At 36.5% G+C, this 20,582-nt stretch overlaps 2 protein-coding genes across 2 annotated transcripts; one reads left to right on the forward strand and one right to left on the reverse strand.

Annotated features, from left to right (window-relative positions):
• On the forward strand, window positions 1-981 carry LOC134846797 (thymidine kinase, cytosolic-like). Its single transcript, XM_063864189.1, has 2 exons — window positions 1-61; window positions 539-981. The coding sequence occupies exons 1-2, from the start codon at window positions 1-3 to the stop codon at window positions 979-981; spliced, it is 504 nt and encodes a 167-aa protein (XP_063720259.1).
• Window positions 982-7,411: 6,430 nt separating this feature from the next.
• LOC134845781 (trimethylamine monooxygenase-like) lies at window positions 7,412-19,837 on the reverse strand. Its single transcript, XM_063862861.1, has 5 exons — window positions 19,481-19,837; window positions 18,657-19,105; window positions 18,099-18,276; window positions 9,546-9,787; window positions 7,412-7,858 (listed from the first exon to the last, which is right to left on the reverse strand). The coding sequence occupies exons 1-5, from the start codon at window positions 19,624-19,626 to the stop codon at window positions 7,611-7,613; spliced, it is 1,263 nt and encodes a 420-aa protein (XP_063718931.1). The 5' UTR covers window positions 19,627-19,837; the 3' UTR covers window positions 7,412-7,610.
• Window positions 19,838-20,582: the final 745 nt, after the last annotated feature.

Below are 20,582 nucleotides of genomic sequence, written 5' to 3' on the forward strand. Positions count from 1 at the left end.
ATGGCTGCGACAAAAGGTGTCCATTTAGAAGTGCTTATTTTGATGAATAACCAGCTATTAAGTACAGCCAATGCTAAGGATATTAACACAGACTATTATATTACAAATAGCTTATCAAGGTATCATGGATATGTAGTGTAGAGGTATGGAAGGAGACCTGCAACAGAATAAGAGGGTTCGAACCTGGGCAGGGTCGTTTGTTTTCAATGAACTTTTTCGTATACTAGTTAAAATATGTGCGCTCTATAAATTGAGGTTATGTTAGTTGGTAGTTTTTTTCAAATCGACTGGTACTGCGTGTGTCACTTAAGAAATTTTGCAGACTCAAAGTTTTACTCATTCAGTTTTTCCCAGTAGCTTTATCGGTCATTTCTTTGCTTGTGTACTCTCGTATAATCTTATATTGTATAAAAGTTTTTTCATTTAATTTTTCGTATAACGTATACAAAACACTGCTTCAAAGAATTCTTTTATCCATTGCATAATTAAGGATTGTGAGATTAATATGGTCTAAATTGAGCAGTCTTGATCTGTTTAGGAATTGACGAAGGTCAGTTTTTCGACGACATCGTTAGCTTTTGTGAGAAGTCTGCGAATGCAGGAAAGACCGTTATAGTCGCAGCGTTAGACGGGGACTTCCTGCGACATGGATTCAACGACATTCTTAACCTGGTACCGCTAGCCGAAAGTGTCATCAAACTTAACTCAGTGTGCATGTTGTGTTATGGCGACGCTTCTTTTACTAAAAGAATCGGAACAGAAATGACGCTTGAGGTTATAGGAGGCAGCGACAAATATATCGCTGCTTGTAGATCATGTCATTCGAAGCAACTGCTTTCTCCTTTAACGCCTAGTGTAATGATTAATGGAAATCACACGCAGTTAAGAGATTGCGTTTTGTTAAATAAAGCTGAACTTGTCAAAACTTCATCAGAAGATAAGGAGAACATCCGAAAAACCGAATCAAATAATTTGAGCTGAAATTTGTGTTGAAGTCATGTTGTTTGAAGTTTGTGCAGTTATGTTGTTTGAATTTTGCTTATCTAGTGTGTTTCAATGAAATGAGTTTAAATTTTTACTAGCCGTTCTGTTATCACACGAAGTTTTTATTTTTATAGACAATAATTTATATAGACGATAGAGGGCATAATTTTTGTCATTCAGGAAAGGATTTCTATTGCCTTATCAACGCCTTGAGCCAAAATTTTTTTACGCCTTGAGTTTCGGCAAAGAGGTCTCTGACTGCAGTTTTTCAAGCCGCGTTGGGCTTTTTTTCGTGGTTTTGACTATAAATGCAGCAACATTGAAAAATAACGTGTCCCTTAGTCTCATGAGGATTCTGTCGACTAATATTTTTAAACAACATAAAATCGGTCAGGATAACAGGTATTCACAAGTATTAAATGTTTTTTTAAAGTCCGAGTATAAGTTTGAATTTTATATGAGCTTCACGAATCATTAGTGATAGATATACTGCATTTGAGATTCAATTTCTAAACACGAAAATAGAAACTGAATTGTGTTATCTAGTGAAAATTGCTTTGCTTCAACATCTGATTTCACCATTTGGCTTGCAAATTGGTCTGCCAAACTGATTTGATTGTTTAGCAATTGGCTTAAAATATATACTCTAGTTAACCATTTATTTTTAGTTCTTGAGGAATAAATTCAAGGTTGCTTTATGCGAGGAAACCATGCTTGACTTTCGGCGCCACTCAAATCGCTTGAGCACTCAATGACTAGTTTTTTTTGCGAGATTCGAGAGGTTTGAGCTTAGAAAACATGCATCTTACAGACTATAGTGGAGAGTTATTGTAATTGAATATTGCATTTTGGTGTACTACTTTGATGGCTAGTTACAGCAGCAACGTGTATTAACTTCTCATTTTCAATTGCGAGAGCAAGTGACTTGTAATCGGGAACAAGAACTTTTTTCCTCGTACACAGTTTTCTTAGTTTTGAAAATTCAAATAAAACTACTTTTTAGTTCATGTGGGGTAGTAATAATTTTTTTTCAAATATAATTATTTTTAAAAATGTTAATTTTTTTTCAGATTTGCGGTTTTCGTCCTAAATTCGATCGGCTGATTTTCAGTTTTTTCTAAAATGCAATTTGTTTTATCTGGTAAGTTAATCAAGCGTTTTTTCTTCAAAACTGAGGTTTTATACTTTTTGATTCAAATGATTTTTACGTATTGAAATTAGCTCTAGTTTGTTCATTTGCCTACTCTGATTTTTACGGTTGCGATTAGCAAGCGTCATCAAAACGGAATGTAGACTTTTTTCGGGTTAATAACTTGTATCACAAAATCAGTTGAGTCACTTATGGGTAACTATTATCTGGGTGGGTACTAAGTTACTATTAACTACTGGTTGGGTGCTGTTACTATAGGTTAATTTCAGGGGGACATAATAAAATTAACAAGTTCATTTTTTTTTATTAAACTGGTGTGTGATTGTCGGCCTTGTTTCCTTTCTCGATTTTTTTTTCTCGAAAGCCATTTTAGCGACTTTCAAAAAGGTTATCCATAGAATGATCGCCTACACCCTTGTGTGCCTGCATACTACCTGGTCTCTTTTGACTGTTCGACTTTGTCTACAGCCTTCGAAAAAGTTTATGGGAGAATATTTGACCCATTTTTTTGGTTCTTTCAAAAACTAACCTAGCAAATCTGATGTTTTTGTCTCAACGAATGAGCCCGATTTGGAAAGCTTCTCTGCATAAGCGGCTACGTCCAAACTTTTTTACGCAATAATTTATGGCCCTCGCAATTGTGAAATTTTTGATTTTGTTTACCGTTTTTTGGATTTTTTTTACTTTTCTCAAAAACTCAGCTCCCAAACCTGAGATTGTGAGTTCAAAGGAGATAACGGGTATTGAGAAGCTCCCCTGAATTAGCGGCCTCTCACAAATTTTTTTACACAAAAAATTGCCGTCCTCGAAAAGGTTATCCATAGAATGATCGCCTACACCCTTGTGTGCCTGCATACTACCTGGTCTCTTTTGACTGTTCGACTTTGTCTACAGCCTTCGAAAAAGTTTATGGGAGAATATTTGACCCATTTTTTTTGGTTCTTTCAAAAACTAACCTAGCAAATCTGATGTTTTTGTCTCAACGAATGAGCCCGATTTGGAAAGCTTCTCTGCATAAGCGGCTACGTCCAAACTTTTTTACGCAATAATTTATGGCCCTCGCAATTGTGAAATTTTTGATTTTGTTTACCGTTTTTTGGATTTATTTACTTTTCTCAAAAACTCAGCTCCCAAACCTGAGATTGTGAGTTCAAAGGAGATAACGGGTATTGAGAAGCTCCCCTGAATTAGCGGCCTCTCACAAACTTTTTTACACAAAAATTTGCCGTCCTCGGAAAGGTTATCCATAGAATGATCGCCTACACCCTTGTGTGCCTGCATACTACCTGGTCTCTTTTGACTGTTCGACTTTGTCTATAGCCTTCGAAAAAGTTTATGGGAGAATATTTGACCCATTTTTTGGTTCTTTCAAAAACTAACCTAGCAAATCTGATGTTTTTGTCTCAACGAATGAGCCCGATTTGGAAAGCTTCTCTGCATAAGCGGCTACGTCCAAACTTTTTTACGCAATAATTTATGGCCCTCGCAATTGTGAAATTTTTGATTTTGTTTACCGTTTTTTGGATTTTTTTACTTTTCTCAAAAACTCAGCTCCCAAACCTGAGATTGTGAGTTCAAAGGAGATAACGGGTATTGAGAAGCTCCCCTGAATTAGCGGCCTCTCACAAAAAATTTTTTACACAAGAATATGCCGTCCTCGAAAAGGTTATCCATAGAATGATCGCCTACACCCTTGTGTGCCTGCATACTACCTGGTCTCTTTTGACTGTTCGACTTTGTCTACAGCCTTCGAAAAAGTTTATGGGAGAATATTTGACCCATTTTTTGGTTCTTTCAAAAAGTAACCTAGCAAATCTGATGTTTTTGTCTCAACGAATGAGCCCGATTTGGAAAGCTTCTCTGCATAAGCGGCTACGTCCAAACTTTTTTACGCAATAATTTATGGCCCTCGCAATTGTGAAATTTTTGATTTTGTTTACCAATTTTTGGATTTTTTAACTTTTCTCAAAAACTCAGCTCCCAAACCTGAGATTGTGAGTTCAAAGGAGATAACGGGTATTGAGAAGCTCCCCTGAATTAGCGGCCTCTCACAAACTTTTTTACACAAAAAATTACCGTCCTCGAAAAGGTTATCCATAGAATGATCGCCTACACCCTTGTGTGCCTGCATACTACCTGGTCTCTTTTGACTGTTCGACTTTGTCTATAGCCTTCGAAAAAGTTTATGGGAGAATATTTGACCCATTTTTTTGGTTCTTTCAAAAACTAACCTAGCAAATCTGATGTTTTTGTATCAACGAATGAGCCCGATTTGGAAAGCTTCTCTGCATAAGCGGCTACGTCCAAACTTTTTTACGCAATAATTTATGGCCCTCGCAATTGTGAAATTTGTGATTTTGTTTACCGTTTTTTGGGTTTTTTACTTTTCTCAAAAACTCAGCTCCCAAACCTGAGATTGTGAGTTCAAAGGAGATAACGGGTATTGAGAAGCTCCCCTGAATTAGCGGCCTCTCACAAACTTTTTTACACAAAAATATGCCGTCCTCGAAAAGGTTATCCATAGAATGATCGCCTACACCCTTGTGTGCCTGCATACTACCTGGTCTCTTTTGACTGTTCGACTTTGTCTACAGCCTTCGAAAAAGTTTATGGGAGAATATTTGACCCATTTTTTGGTTCTTTCAAAAACTAACCTAGCAAATCTGATGTTTTTGTCTCAACGAATGAGCCCGATTTGGAAAGCTTCTCTGCATAAGCGGCTACGTCCAAACTTTTTTACGCAATAATTTATGGCCCTCGCAATTGTGAAATTTTTGATTTTGTTGACCAATTTTTGGATTTTTTAACTTTTCTCAAAAACTCAGCTCCCAAACCTGAGATTGTGAGTTCAAAGGAGATAACGGGTATTGAGAAGCTCCCCTGAATTAGCGGCCTCTCACAAACTTTTTTACACAAAAAATTACCGTCCTCGAAAAGGTTATCCATAGAATGATCGCCTACACCCTTGTGTGCCTGCATACTACCTGGTCTCTTTTGACTGTTCGACTTTGTCTATAGCCTTCGAAAAAGTTTATGGGAGAATATTTGACCCATTTTTTTGGTTCTTTCAAAAACTAACCTAGCAAATCTGATGTTTTTGTCTCAACGAATAAGCCCGATTTGGAAAGCTTCTCTGCATAAGCGGCTACGTCCAAACTTTTTTACGCAATAATTTATGGCCCTCGCAATTGTGAAATTTTTGATTTTGTTTACCAATTTTTGGATTTTTTAACTTTTCTCAAAAACTCAGCTCCCAAACCTGAGATTGTGAGTTCAAAGGAGATAACGGGTATTGAGAAGCTCCCCTGAATTAGCGGCCTCTCACAAACTTTTTTACACAAAAAATTACCGTCCTCGAAAAGGTTATCCATAGAATGATCGCATACACCCTTGTGTGCCTGCATACTACCTGGTCTCTTTTGACTGTTCGACTTTGTCTACAGCCTTCGAAAAAGTTTATGGGAGAATATTTGACCCATTTTTTTGGTTCTTTCAAAAACTAACCTAGCAAATCTGATGTTTTTGTCTCAACGAATGAGCCCGATTTGGAAAGCTTCTCTGCATAAGCGGCTACGTCCAAACTTTTTTACGCAATAATTTATGGCCCTCGCAATTGTGAAATTTATGATTTTGTTTACCAATTTTTGGATTTTTTAACTTTTCTCAAAAACTCAGCTCCCAAACCTGAGATTGTGAGTTCAAAGGAGATAACGGGTATTGAGAAGCTCCCCTGAATTGGATTTTCAAAATTTTGGTCGACGTTTTTTTTTAGGTCGACCATATTGATTTTCCAGTAAAAAGACCTGTTTTGGCCAAATTTTCTGCGCCACAGGCAAAATTTTGAAAAAATAGGCGTTTTTTGCAATTTTTTAAAACCGCGTTTTTTCGGCGCGCGCTCATTTCTCAAAATTAGTTTGTTAATACTAATACAGGTGAGAAAATTAACCAAATACAGGTGAGAAATTTATGCAAATTACCACACAATATACGTAACGTTCGACAGCGTAAACACTTCGCTTGTTTTCGGTTTGTTTATAATTTGACTGTTTTATTCGAAGTGAAGTGAGTTTTCATCTGAAAAGAGACTGGAATGAGCCCGATTTGGAAAGCTTCTCTGCATAAGCGGCTACGTCCAAACTTTTTTACGCAATAATTTATGGCCCTCGCAATTGTGAAATTTTTGATTTTGTTGACCAATTTTTGGATTTTTTAACTTTTCTCAAAAACTCAGCTCCCAAACCTGAGATTGTGAGTTCAAAGGAGATAACGGGTATTGAGAAGCTCCCCTGAATTAGCGGCCTCTCACAAACTTTTTTACACAAAAAATTACCGTCCTCGAAAAGGTTATCCATAGAATGATCGCCTACACCCTTGTGTGCCTGCATACTACCTGGTCTCTTTTGACTGTTCGACTTTGTCTATAGCCTTCGAAAAAGTTTATGGGAGAATATTTGACCCATTTTTTTGGTTCTTTCAAAAACTAACCTAGCAAATCTGATGTTTTTGTCTCAACGAATAAGCCCGATTTGGAAAGCTTCTCTGCATAAGCGGCTACGTCCAAACTTTTTTACGCAATAATTTATGGCCCTCGCAATTGTGAAATTTTTGATTTTGTTTACCAATTTTTGGATTTTTTAACTTTTCTCAAAAACTCAGCTCCCAAACCTGAGATTGTGAGTTCAAAGGAGATAACGGGTATTGAGAAGCTCCCCTGAATTAGCGGCCTCTCACAAACTTTTTTACACAAAAAATTACCGTCCTCGAAAAGGTTATCCATAGAATGATCGCATACACCCTTGTGTGCCTGCATACTACCTGGTCTCTTTTGACTGTTCGACTTTGTCTACAGCCTTCGAAAAAGTTTATGGGAGAATATTTGACCCATTTTTTTGGTTCTTTCAAAAACTAACCTAGCAAATCTGATGTTTTTGTCTCAACGAATGAGCCCGATTTGGAAAGCTTCTCTGCATAAGCGGCTACGTCCAAACTTTTTTACGCAATAATTTATGGCCCTCGCAATTGTGAAATTTATGATTTTGTTTACCAATTTTTGGATTTTTTAACTTTTCTCAAAAACTCAGCTCCCAAACCTGAGATTGTGAGTTCAAAGGAGATAACGGGTATTGAGAAGCTCCCCTGAATTGGATTTTCAAAATTTTGGTCGACGTTTTTTTTTAGGTCGACCATATTGATTTTCCAGTAAAAAGACCTGTTTTGGCCAAATTTTCTGCGCCACAGGCAAAATTTTGAAAAAATAGGCGTTTTTTGCAATTTTTTAAAACCGCGTTTTTTCGGCGCGCGCTCATTTCTCAAAATTAGTTTGTTAATACTAATACAGGTGAGAAAATTAACCAAATACAGGTGAGAAATTTATGCAAATTACCACACAATATACGTAACGTTCGACAGCGTAAACACTTCGCTTGTTTTCGGTTTGTTTATAATTTGACTGTTTTATTCGAAGTGAAGTGAGTTTTCATCTGAAAAGAGACTGGAAATGAGTCTTCTCTTTGTACGTTGATGTATCTACATGTCTATCTTCTTCCCATACGTAAAATAACTCAGCGGAGTCCACGCTCACTTGTCCCGTCAGTTTGGCCAGTTCGTTCACGTATGTAGTCTGGAAGCGAATGTCGTCATAACAGTTTTTCAGCTCCGCCTCCTGTTTCTGGCTCTGAGTTATTTCGGAGAGCATTTCTTCTTTGGAAGGTACTGAGATGTCGCCTAAACCAAACATAGCGCCAATTCAGCCCAAGTGATGTTCTCAGACTGCTCTTTTGAGTTTTTTATCTGATGGTATTTTTTTTCCGTTGTTGGAACTCGGAAGTTCAAAAGAATCCAGAAAACATTTTTAGGGCGAACTTTAATTGCATTTAGGCTTTTCAATACCTTTCATGTTTAAGAGTAATGAACGTAGTGAAGACTCTTATATAGGTCTTGCTGATTTTTTTTGGTTGTTTTTTTTTCAGGAAAAAGTTTAAAATTATTGATGCAATTTTTGAGTTTAATTGAAGTTCATCTGCTGAAATTGATGTAAATGACACTCTTCAATTACGAACGTAGAAATGGCTCAAAAAATGTGAACGAATTCTAGTTTCGAAAGTGGAATTTATTTTTTAGATTTCCAGCGGTATAAAAACTTTACCTATGAATCCATGATCCAGTTTTCTCAACTTGGATTCATGTTTTATAAAAAGCGCCAACCATAAATTGTTCTAGAAATTCGAAGAGCTTAAAGGGCATCTATTTTTTTCTTTGAAATTCAAAATTTTTTCAAGAAAGTTAAGTGTTTTTTATGTTTACTTGCGTTCATTGATCTTTTTCAATCTTCGATTGGCTATGTTCATCATTTAAATTTTTTCCCCCAATTTACTGAGCTATCTTTGTTTTTACTTGCAGATCTTTTTGATAATTTATCATACTGCATTTTTTTCGGCTTGGTTGCTTAATTTTATAGGAAAGGTTTTGTTCAATAACGAGGATTTTTGTGGAAGGATTTTTAAAGCAAAAGATAGAACATATTTACGTGAGTGGAACGTCACTACAGCTGAATTTTTGATCTACATCGTCCGAAAATGGCTCATAAACTGCTCTTTTGACACGTTTTCTCAAAATTCCACCTGACCTGCAGACGTTTATAGAGAAATAGGACTTTTGTATTGCTAGTAGGTGGGTTAATTTACTTGGTCAATGTCAAACTATATCGACATTCAGCCGCCTGTGGATTGAATAGAGAAAATGGTTTTGTCTTGAGGTGGTGGTTTTCTTTTCAATAGAACACGCAAGTTCAATCCCAGAACAAAACTGAATAATAGATCCAAAAATATGGGATACCGATTGCAAAAGCAATAATAGCACTGTACTTGAGAATAGCAGTCGCGTGTACATGAATCGATCGTTTCAGATATATTTCTTTGAAAATCTTGCGAGCGTTATTTTGATCGCTAGTTTTTTTTCCATCTTTGAAAAGCCTCTTTGTTTTAAACTTTCAAGTTAGACAGATCTAGTGTAAAAGAAGATCACATTAGCCGTTGAAACCAGGAAACTAGTCAACATGAGTTGAGAGGATTTATCGACAAGGAAAAGGACCAGCAACATACAGGCTTGTAGCCTTACGTTCAACATTCGAATCCGCGCTACAGAAGTTGTACATTTATAATATAGAATTTTTGTAATGTGCTTAATTCGTAAACGAAATTATTATTATTATACGAGCTGTTCAGCTCTTCACGGAGAACCGCTGTTGTGCCCTGCTTAAAAAATACTTGCAATTTTTTTGGCTATTTTTCTGGGATGGGAAATTTTGACTCATCCTCAAGCAACGAGCACAGATCAGGGTGGGCCTCCAAAATCCGACCGTATGATTGAGAGGCGGATACGTAACCACATCACCACCGCTCCCCAAACTAACCTTTTATCATACTTGCAACAAAATGGCCTTGTAACCAGAACATAGTAAACGTGTAGTACTGGTCTTGCATGCCAATGTAGAATACTTTCGGGTTCTGCGGAAGCACAATTTGTTTGTACAGAGGAGGAGCCATTCTGTTGTGAGTTTCCAGACGGAGCCGTTCTTCCATAAAAGGAAAGAGATGCAGGTAGCCGGTGCAGTAAACAATGACGTCATAGTCATCTTTAGATCCGTCGATGAAACTAAAAACCATGAAATATTTTCCTCAAATGATAGTTTTTCTCTGGCATACAACAGTTGGTTTTTGTGCGACTGAAAAACTTCGGCCCTAATCCGAACATTTCGGTGGCGCCATCTACCTCACGCGAGGGTAATGCATTTAAATGGCGACTTTCCAGGCTGTGGCGTGACCTTAGCGAATCAAGACCTGTGCTAGCGAGACTCAAAAGCCTTGATCAGACAAAATTTCAATCGCGCGAGTTACTTTGTGAGAGCGTATTATGTTGCGACTTAACTTTTGATGCCGAGTTTCTTTTATATGCTGTTATTTCAATAGCGAACAGAAGCGGTGAAAAGGTCACGAAAATCCGAATGGCTTCTACTTTCAAAAGTGGACTTTATTTTTCGGAAATCCCAGCGGAATAAAAAATTATTTTTGATCCAGTTTTCTATAAATGTATTTGAAATTCAGGCTAATAAAAAAGTAATACTTGCTGTGGGCGCAAGGGAACAGTTAGGTTAAGTAGGTGAAGGGATCGCCTTTGGATGATGTATGAGTTTAACACATTCACAGCACCCCCACCATTATTTGGACAGCACCCAGAAAGTAACCGACTCCACAACTGGGCACTTCATAGATTACAGTATAGACAAGACATCCACGAAGACATTCGTGACCATAACATCCAAATACTCCACCAATAGTCTACAAATAAAATTTGAAATCACGGTTAAACTAAACAACATTGCTCAGCAACCTTACCCATTAAACCCACCAAATATAACAGCTCAATCACTACCACCACCATTCATAACAACTGAAGTAATATATAAATACTACAGATATACCAAAAAGACAATTGGTTACATAACATTTTATAACCCGTACTCAGGTTTATCATATACATGTATATTTTAAAAATATTGATACTCCTTCAACTCCTTTTTCTAATCATCTCCGATCAGAACATAAATCCTTCTCCCCGCACAGGACCCCAAGATTTATTAGTAACAGATTATGATTGTGAAGAAAATGAACAAAAAACACTACACAAATATGCAATAAATCAAGTATCACAATGCGAAACGGAACCACAAGCTATAGAAACTACAAATGTAATAGCGACACTATATTCAAAAGCCCGAGCAACAACAGTCATAGGATATAAATTTACAGCAACATTCTCCGAAAAGAAAGTACATTGTTCACAAGTTTCAAACGGAAATAAAAACCGACTTGACCATGAATCATTCTACCAAAGTAATATAGAACGACTTCTACATCTAAATCCTGATGATTGTAAAAACGAGCTACTCAGACTAAACATCACAAGAAATAAAAACACCGACAGAAAACTAGTATATTTTCAAGTCTTTGCCGATTCTGTACATCAAGCAGAACTTGAAAGATATCAAGGACACATTAAATTAGATGAAAAATACCCATACAACGGCGCACACGGAAGATTAACTTATGACATACACGATAAGCACTGGATACCACACATTGGTATAAATAATCCATCAAACTGCAAAGCAGACACAAAAAATAAAGGATATCAAGAAATAATGTTTTTCGATTGGAAAATACAACTCGAAAAAATACAACTCACACGAGATTTATCTGACAACATAATGATCTATCAAGGAATTAGACTACCTTGTAAAAACGATCAAGGTTATTGTTATCCTACAACACGGACACAAGCAACAATTGTTTGGTTTCCCGAAGATACATGTACAACATTTCAAGTAGCAAAAATACACGCTCGAATGATAAAATTTCACGAAAAATATTTTATACAATCAATTCCATATGAACAAGTCAATCCATCACGAAAACAAAGCACTGATTTTCGAAATATCCATAATATAGAAAATAAATTAACACGTTTTCAAATATATCAAGAAACAGAACTCGCATGCAAATACAGAAACCCACTTCACAAAACACAATATTCTGAAATATTAGTTGAATACGAAAAAGGTTTCGACATGACCACTGGAAAAATAAAAATTGACCCCAATGCCACAAGTCATCCTCTACACGAAGGAACATCATATATACCAGTTAACTTTCAAAAAAGTAATGGTCAACCTGGTGGACATCTAAAGCCACGTGACACTAGAAGCACACGTTTACAAGAACTATCACTAATGAATAATTCTTATTTTGTTAATATCCACTATGATATCCACTTAGATATGAAGTTAGACTACACGATTAGTCGAATTTTGCAAGAGATGTCACTCTCCGAATTAGAAACACTTCACCAACTATGCGAATTAGAAAGGACACAAATACTGCAATCACTTGCACTAGCAGTATTAAAAATACCCTACGCAGGATATTTACTATCAGGAAATAGATCAAATTTTCTAGACTACGAAGGAAACATCTTATGGTTTTATACTTGTGCCAAAAAAGTATCACCACTATGTTTTTGAAGATAAAAGATGCTATAAAAGAATCCCTATCTTTTATAAAAATAAAGTACATTTTGTTGACACACTTTCAAGACGAACATATTTTTGGGATACCGCAGTCCCATGTGGATCAGAGAATAGCCACAATGTAGTACAATTGAACCCTGATGAAGATAAATATTATCTTCTTACCCCATACCCCACATTAATGCAATCACTCAAAAAAATTTCACCCGGAAGCATCAGAGCTATTGCTCGTAACCCAAATATTGATTTACAATCAATTGGAATATATTCAAAATCTGATATCCAACATCACATTAGAACACAACAATTCCAGGAATTATTAACACAAATGGACACTATACAAAGACAATCAATTGACCAAAACTTACGCAAACTTGCCGAAACAGCAGGATTTGCAGATATCTATACACAAGATTATAGCGGATATTTTAAAGACATTAAAGACTATATATATCTAAACGGTGAAAAATACAGACCACAAGATATTTCACCCATAAATATTTTTAGCTTTGTTACACTAAAAAATGAAATTCTCGATTTTCTAGGATGGCCCTATTACATCTTAGAAAAATTAACTATCCTATACGCAATGTTTAACTTTATAGGATTTCTTTTTTCACTTTTAAAAGGAATCTACAACACTTGTGCTATACACACACAAGTAAATAGACAAGCAAGTGTAGCACGCATACTATTTGCAGGATTTTTTGGAATTTTTTCATCATCAATTAACAAAATTCTTCTAGACGCACAAATCAAAGAATATAATACAAAAATAGCAACAACACAGAACACGTACAACGAAGAACATAATAACATAGAAGTAACGCCTACAGCACCACAGCTGCCACCCCTACCACATAACCATCCATTATCCTTAGTCCCACGAAATTTCCGAAACCTAGCAATAACACATAACCCAAATTTTAGACCAAACATATCGCAAAGTCCCATACAACACATAATGACACATCATTCACAAGATGAAAATACATATGAACAAATTATAGAACAACCCCATACCACCGCTTTTCAGTCTCGAAATAATAATTTTTTTAGCCCACGATGAGCCGACAACTTGGATCCCTACACCGCTCAAACTCCCATCCAACCAACCTCAACACTCCAATCACAATAATCCCACTTTTTGCTTTCCCGCCACCCGATTTTCCAACTAGTAATATAACATCAAGCATGAATTCGGATACTAATTCAGATATTTCAGTTTTATACTCCATTTCACAACTCAATAACCCCAATATAGAAACCCCTGACGAATTTGCAGACTCCGAACCATCTCCATCCAATAATTTTCAAACCAACTCCTCAGTTTTTTCAAAGCCCCCTTTTCAACCAATCCCAACAAATAATCCACTCCCGCCCATTTCTACTCCCTCTTATGCTTCCAAAGTAACCCCAACCTATTCTCCATTTCATTCCGACCGATCATCTAATTCTCCCGATACTCCCCAAATTTCCCTAGAACTTGATAACTTTATCACCCTACAACAACAGCTAATACACCCTAACACCCGCACAATCAATCAAATTTCATCCACAATAGAATCCTCAAACCCACCTACTCCTACACCCTCCTCAGCCTATACTGCATCATTAGCACAATCATCAACATCCACCGAATCATCAAATAGCACTAACCGAGCTTATCGCACTTTTAAAAGAAAATTCCCAAACCATCCATTCCCGACCAAACCAGGAACAGCCAGTGAATATATTAATCATCCACACCACACCAACACGAAAGATTTTCTAGCAATCACCTTACCTTCATTTCCACAAGATACTTTAAACACACCTAATGACACTAACGACACACGTAGTTTTGTAGATGAACATGTTTTAATGCCTACACTTCATTGGACAACATATTATCATTTTACTAATCCCCTTTGCCTCCCACTATCTAATACTCATAGCGATATAGAAAAGCATAAAGATATGCTATATAGACTCACCGCAACACTAACACCTAGACAATTTACTTATATAGGATATAAAAAATCACTAAAAACATTCACTGCACCCCGAGCTAAGGAATTTACACTAGAATATTACGACCATAATATCATCCGAACTAATCAAGATCAATTTTTAGATGACGACCGCTTCGCTAACCCACAACTAACAGAAAAATTCTTCATCACAACATCATATGTATTCACACTCAATATTTTTGATAGAAAATGTGATCACATCATTTCTGAAGCACTAACTGATATGCAAGCTTACGAAAGTTTTAAAGAAAAATTTCAATTATTTTCACTAGCCTTTCACTTCCTTGCACCACATGAACGCGATTTGCACTGTTCATATGACATCATGTTACGCACTAAACAAACTCACACATATACATACTATCGCTTCATACAAAATCATTTTGATCTACATACTCCATCAAGACAACCACACCATCGTTTTCAGTTTCTTAACTCGAAGTACACCTCACCATTTTTTCTAAATTTCACCTATTGCATCAAAGATACTAACCTCCACGGCATCCTCCGCAATTATGACCCAATAACACAGATGTATATATTTTGTCCCATCACGAAGACCTTTAATGCTGAAGAATCCAGACCCTTCCTTATCCCACATGAATTTATCCAACCTATAGAAATCCCTATATTAGAATTTATTCATAATACTAAATACAATCACAAAATATATAATCTCATTCAAAACACACTTTATGAGTTTGCAGTTGGCACCGAGGAACTAAAAACTATTAAAGCACTTCAATTGCTTTGGCCACTGCTTCAAACTAAAAACATCATTCGCATACTAGCAAAGTTTTTAACAAATTCCGACATCATACACGACATCTTCCCCCACGGTTTTTTCCCAGACGATTAACAGGTAAGTATAATTTCAAATATACTTTACTAATAAATTTAAATTAATACTAAGCCTTCTTTACTCATGTTTCTTTTAGATCTTTAGTCCTCATACCACGATCATCTACAAAAAACAGAAAAGAAAAATAAAAAATAAAAACTTGTTAAAATTATTCTAAACTTCATTAATATTTTCACAAAATAATCTGATAAAATTGATACAAAATGTAGTAAATTAATTTATAAATTATTCCCCCATAAAGCAGTAAATCTAAATATGATGAAAATTTATAACTTCCCCCAAAAACTAGCAGTAAAATTGAAATTCTATGTAATAAATTAATAAAATAAAAATGCAGTACTAACCTTTGATATTTTCATTCACTCGCACAAGAATTCTATCCAAACTCGCACAGCTCGCCCACGAAGAATTGTTTAAATAATGAATTTCAGTTTCAAGTTTTCACACTCAACAACTCTAACACACGATAACAAGTTCCAAACTTTCCTTTAACCCGGTTGGAAAGGAATTATATACTAAAACAAACTAACCAACGCAGCTTACTAAGCACCACAAATCATAAAATAACAGCATGACTAAGAAAAGAAAACCAACGGTACCCAAACCGAATTAACCCAGTTTAAAACTGGATAATTTATTTTTTTGAAGACTATTATAAAGTCTAAGAAAGAAATAATAAAACACAAAAAAGTCGAAAGACAAACCCATAACAAAAACAATTTGATTTTTGAAAAAAGGACACAACCAAAGGAACATAAGAAAGACCAACATAAACCCAACATAAAACGTTATCACATAACAGGACCTCTCAAAGAAACCGCACGAAATCATACTCCCACTCCTGGCCTAACCCACCAGAGAGGACGTCCTGAGCATGCTCTATAGCCGGCCGAACCCACCGTGCTACATCCACGCTTTGTGACCACACTTCTATTTTTAATAAGAGGTACTCAAGGGTGAGTAACTCTTCAAAATAACCAAACTAAAACAAAATGCTTTTGTGAAAACAACTAACTAAAATCATAATTAAAAAACTGAACTAATAAAAATTTTATACAATGTAAATTATACCTTGCAGTATATAGATCAGCACACAACAACAAAGACGAACATCCAAAGACAAAATGACCCCATTACACTCGAACAAGAATGGCTAACCACAACCGATATGCCGTCCACAATCTTAACTCAAAGGATTTAGAGTACGACTTGACTTCGCAGAAAAGGACTTCATTGAACTAGACCAATGACCACCTCGATGTGCAAGTATACGTACAGATCCGAGTTACAAGGCATCCCCTCCACGCACAATTTCCACGCCATTCCCAGACGAGGTTGAACACAAAACAAGTTCTCTACATAATACAGAAAAACCCGTCATAGCAAACCATTTTGAAATCAGATTGATTTCGTTGGGAAACACAGTCGTTGTCACAAGAAGACACAACGATTAATGCCCCAAACTCCAGCGTCCTGGAACTTCTCTAACATGAGGAACCGGACAAGAATACGATGTTCGCCCAATACCAACGTTCATCATCCATCCTTTGAATTGCAGAAAGATAATTCTAAAAAACTCTGTAAAACCCGGATGGGTGGAACGTGATCCAAACTACTTTTTATGATTGAATAAATTAGATATTTTACCACTGTAAAGTATTTAATATTAACCAATCATGATCCATCTAACTAACAACCCACTTATTTGTAAGTGCTGAAATTACTTGTAATTTCAGCACCAGAGAGATTTGAATTTAACTTAGAAATTAGTTGCCTCTCCAAGAGAACTTCAGCCGCCGCAACAAACCAGTATACCCTAGATCTATTGAGCCTAGCAGAGACTAGTTAAACACCCTGAGACTAGAAAGTATAAGAGTAAGACTAGGATCGGTATTAGACTAAGAAGTTGCACGAATCTATCCGGCCGAAAATAAGATAGCGTGACGAGCAGACGGTGTACCCTATCCGAAATTACTCTATGAGTTAACCACATCGGTCATAACTCAGTAACCAGACCCAAGTTGGGAGAGCTTATAGCGAGTGGTTCAAGAGAGAGATTGTTCTGACGGGTCAATTTTTGGAGTGTGGGTGCAAATAATTTTGGAGAGGCTTTGTTACTTCATTTCTGTGATTGTTTCAAAACAGCTTTAAAATTTGTTAATGTAAAAGCAGAGACTCTGTCTCGGTTATTAAGATCTCCGGAAAAATTTTTGAATAGAGGTATAGTTTGATGCGCAAAAAAAGTTTTTGTGTCTGTATGTGCGTTATGCGGCGAAAGAGGGCAAAAAATTTTTAATAAATTTGAAATTTAAAACATTTCGGCAGGGGCGGATCTAGGATTTTCTCGAGGGGGAGGGCGGATTTTCAAAAAATTTTCCAAAATTTTGACGACCTTTTTTACGGTCGACCAAATTGATTTTTCGAGCTCTCCCAAAGCACTGTTTTGCACCTATTTTGGGCAGTTTTTGAAAAATTTTGACAAAAAATCGCTTTTTTTTGGCGCGCGCTCCCCCTTAAAGTTAGTATATATTGGCGCCTTTAGAAAAATTGTAGGGTCGGTCGGCCAAAAATGGATTTCTGAAAAAGTATCAAAGGGTCGTCAGGGGGTCGAATTCCTGAGGGGGGACGTCAGCCCAGCCCCCCCCCCCCCCCCTAAATCCGCCCTGCATTTCGGCTTGAAGAGTTTCTGCTCAAATTGTTTTGTCTTGGTTAACTTTGTTCCGATACTGATTTTGCATAATAGTGTTTGGGCATGTTTGTTCACAGCTATCTTCATTCATTTTGATGGATGTAGTTGTATTGCAAGTGGTGCAAAGCTCAGCTTCGCCTCTGTGTCTAAACTTTTTCATAAATGCAACACATTGATTGATTTTATACTGAAATATATTTCTATTATTTGCTCTTTCAGTCGCAAATGTGCGTTGTTCTCTGCTTTCTTTTTTGTTTAATATCAACAGTTCAAAATATACCTTGCTGAAGCGAAATAATCAGACCGATTCATACCTGACTGTGTTGCCTTCGATTCTCTCCAGCAGCTGCCTCTGGTCGATTCCCTCTGGCCACGTGGCCTGCATGGGTTTAGTCCTGTAGGAGATGGTCACGTGAGCAGCCCCTGCTCTGAGCGTCTGGAAGGCGATATCCTCCGCCGAATAAGATGCACCCACTACCAGAATTCTTTTCCCTGTGATTTTTTAAGTTTGTTTTCTGGGAAATGTGGTGCAAATATTGATGGAAAAGCAGATAAATAGTCTGTTTAAAATGACTGTTCAAGTTGATTTTCAAGTTTGTTCAAGTTGGTTTTCAAGATCTCCCGAATCACTAAAAAGCCCTTTTAAGCACGCAATATTCTGCCAGCAAGACAGCTTCGAAAAGTGCCGAAATGCGAGGTTTTTTATTTTAGCATCTAGTCCCCTCTGAAAATTTGTACTGGTTGGCTCAAAAGACGCCTTAAGAAAATGTTGAGCTATGGCCAGTCAAAATGGTTGTTGCAAATCAGTGCTAAACAGGAATTTTTGGTGGTAAGGTTGACGGAAGTACTGAGGAAAGAGAAAATTGGCTCACCTTTATAGCGTTCCCCGTCTATAAAGTGCTTCGAGTGCAACACCTGTCCCTTGAATGTCTCTTGACCCGGGTATGAAACGTAGTTTGGGTAGTTGAAATGACCAGTTGCTACAATAACGAAGTCAAAAGGTTCCTCGATTCGGCTTTCAGAGGTGTCCAAGTCTTTCACCCTAACTATGAAATGTTCCGTTTCGTCCTCAAATTTGACGTCCTCGACCCAAGTTTTAAATTTTACAAACTTCATGAGTCCGAATTTCTCAGCGTAGCTCTCGAGGTACTTGTACATGTATGGTCGGTCTGGAAAGCAAGGGTATCCAGTAAGTTCTGGGTCGTCCAGCGGGAACAGGTGATCGGGTAGTTCCACTGATTCCTTTGGGCCATTTGTGATGAGGTTATGATACATGCCGGAGTGAACCTCTAAGCCATCTTCTTCCACGCCTTCTTTTCCCCTGAAATAATTCAGATTTCGGAACAACTTCAACTTCTCATTTCGGAACAAGTCGAGTATGTGATTAGTTATATTTGATGTTTTATGTGCTAAGATTTAAGATTTGAGAGAGGTTCAAGTGCTTATATGTACACTGTTTTACATACTTTTTTTCTAACCAAAATTAATTAATTGAAATGCAAAAATTGAAATAATTGAGTAAATGGATGGTTTTGAATTAATTTACGTTGGCCCGATAGAATCATCTGGAAACACTTGCAGAAAAAAAATTGAAGAAATTGCTGCTTTGACACTAATCCTTAGCTCAGGAAGTGGATACTAAATTTATTACTGATCAAATAACCCAAAAAAATGGACATTCAATGTTTCGCCCTACTGGAAATTCCAAATGCCTCCGATTTTGTCGTATCTCTCAAAACACACCACTTCGTAATCTGTTTCTGTATCAAGTTTCTGCAGTGCGTGTAGAGTTGTCAATCCAGAAGGTCCGGCTCCGATCACGCACACTCGTTTTCTCGGCATTACTTAATGATGCCACAAATTTGTAGTCGATTTCACTAGAATGTTTGTTTGTTTTTCAAAAACACGTCTTGAGTTTGTTGATCTGTTAATTTGATAGTATGAAAGAATGAAAGAGTTGGTTTGTTCACTTAGCTTCAATGCTGAATAAAGTTCGTTGAAATTGGCGTTGAATTTAACTCGTTGAATCTGGCGATCATTTTATGTACTTGTTTTTGAACGAGTATGTTTAAATACTGTTTGTACCTGCGATTATATTCGATAAGATTTATCAAAACAGAATCACGCAGCTCTGTATTCTAGCTATTAATAATTTGAAACAAGGATAGCCGGTTACTGTGCAAGTAGCACATAATCTTCCGACCGTAGTCTTAAGAAAAACACAAATTTTTTCTTTCAAAATAGTGTCGTTTTTCTGCGTGGTGTGATAAAAAGAATGATCAAAAAACTTTAATAGTGAAAAAGGCAAACTGGACAACAGTTTTTGATGAAAAATGACTGGAAAAACAAAAACATCTTTTAAAAAAATGTTTTAAAAATTCAAAGAAAATTTTAGTTTTTTTTGCAGAATGAAATTTTTTGATTCTCAAAAGGGCGTCAATAAAACTCCAAACACTAATTGTACTCGAGTAAAGCCAAACTAAAGAATAGCTAAGCTTTTGTAGACGGTCCTAATTAAGCTTAAATAAGCATGCTCGCTCGCCGTAATTGCTTGAAATTAGACGAAAAATCAAAATTTTTAAACCGGTTGTTTCGATGCTAGAAAAAATTTTTGAATCACGACTGAAAGGTTTTTAATATGATATATCACTCGACCCGATGACTAATTAAAATACCTCTTTTTGCTTGGAAAACAAAGAAAAACTAAATCACACCCGAATACAAAGTTCCTCCACATTTTTCAAATGGTTGGAAAAACAATTATGGTAAGTAACCAGAAGGTCCACGCAGAACATCTG

The sequence above is a fragment of the Symsagittifera roscoffensis genome, chromosome 5 (genome assembly GCF_963678635.1).
Source record: "Symsagittifera roscoffensis chromosome 5, txSymRosc1.1, whole genome shotgun sequence".
NCBI lineage: Eukaryota > Metazoa > Xenacoelomorpha > Acoela > Convolutidae > Symsagittifera > Symsagittifera roscoffensis.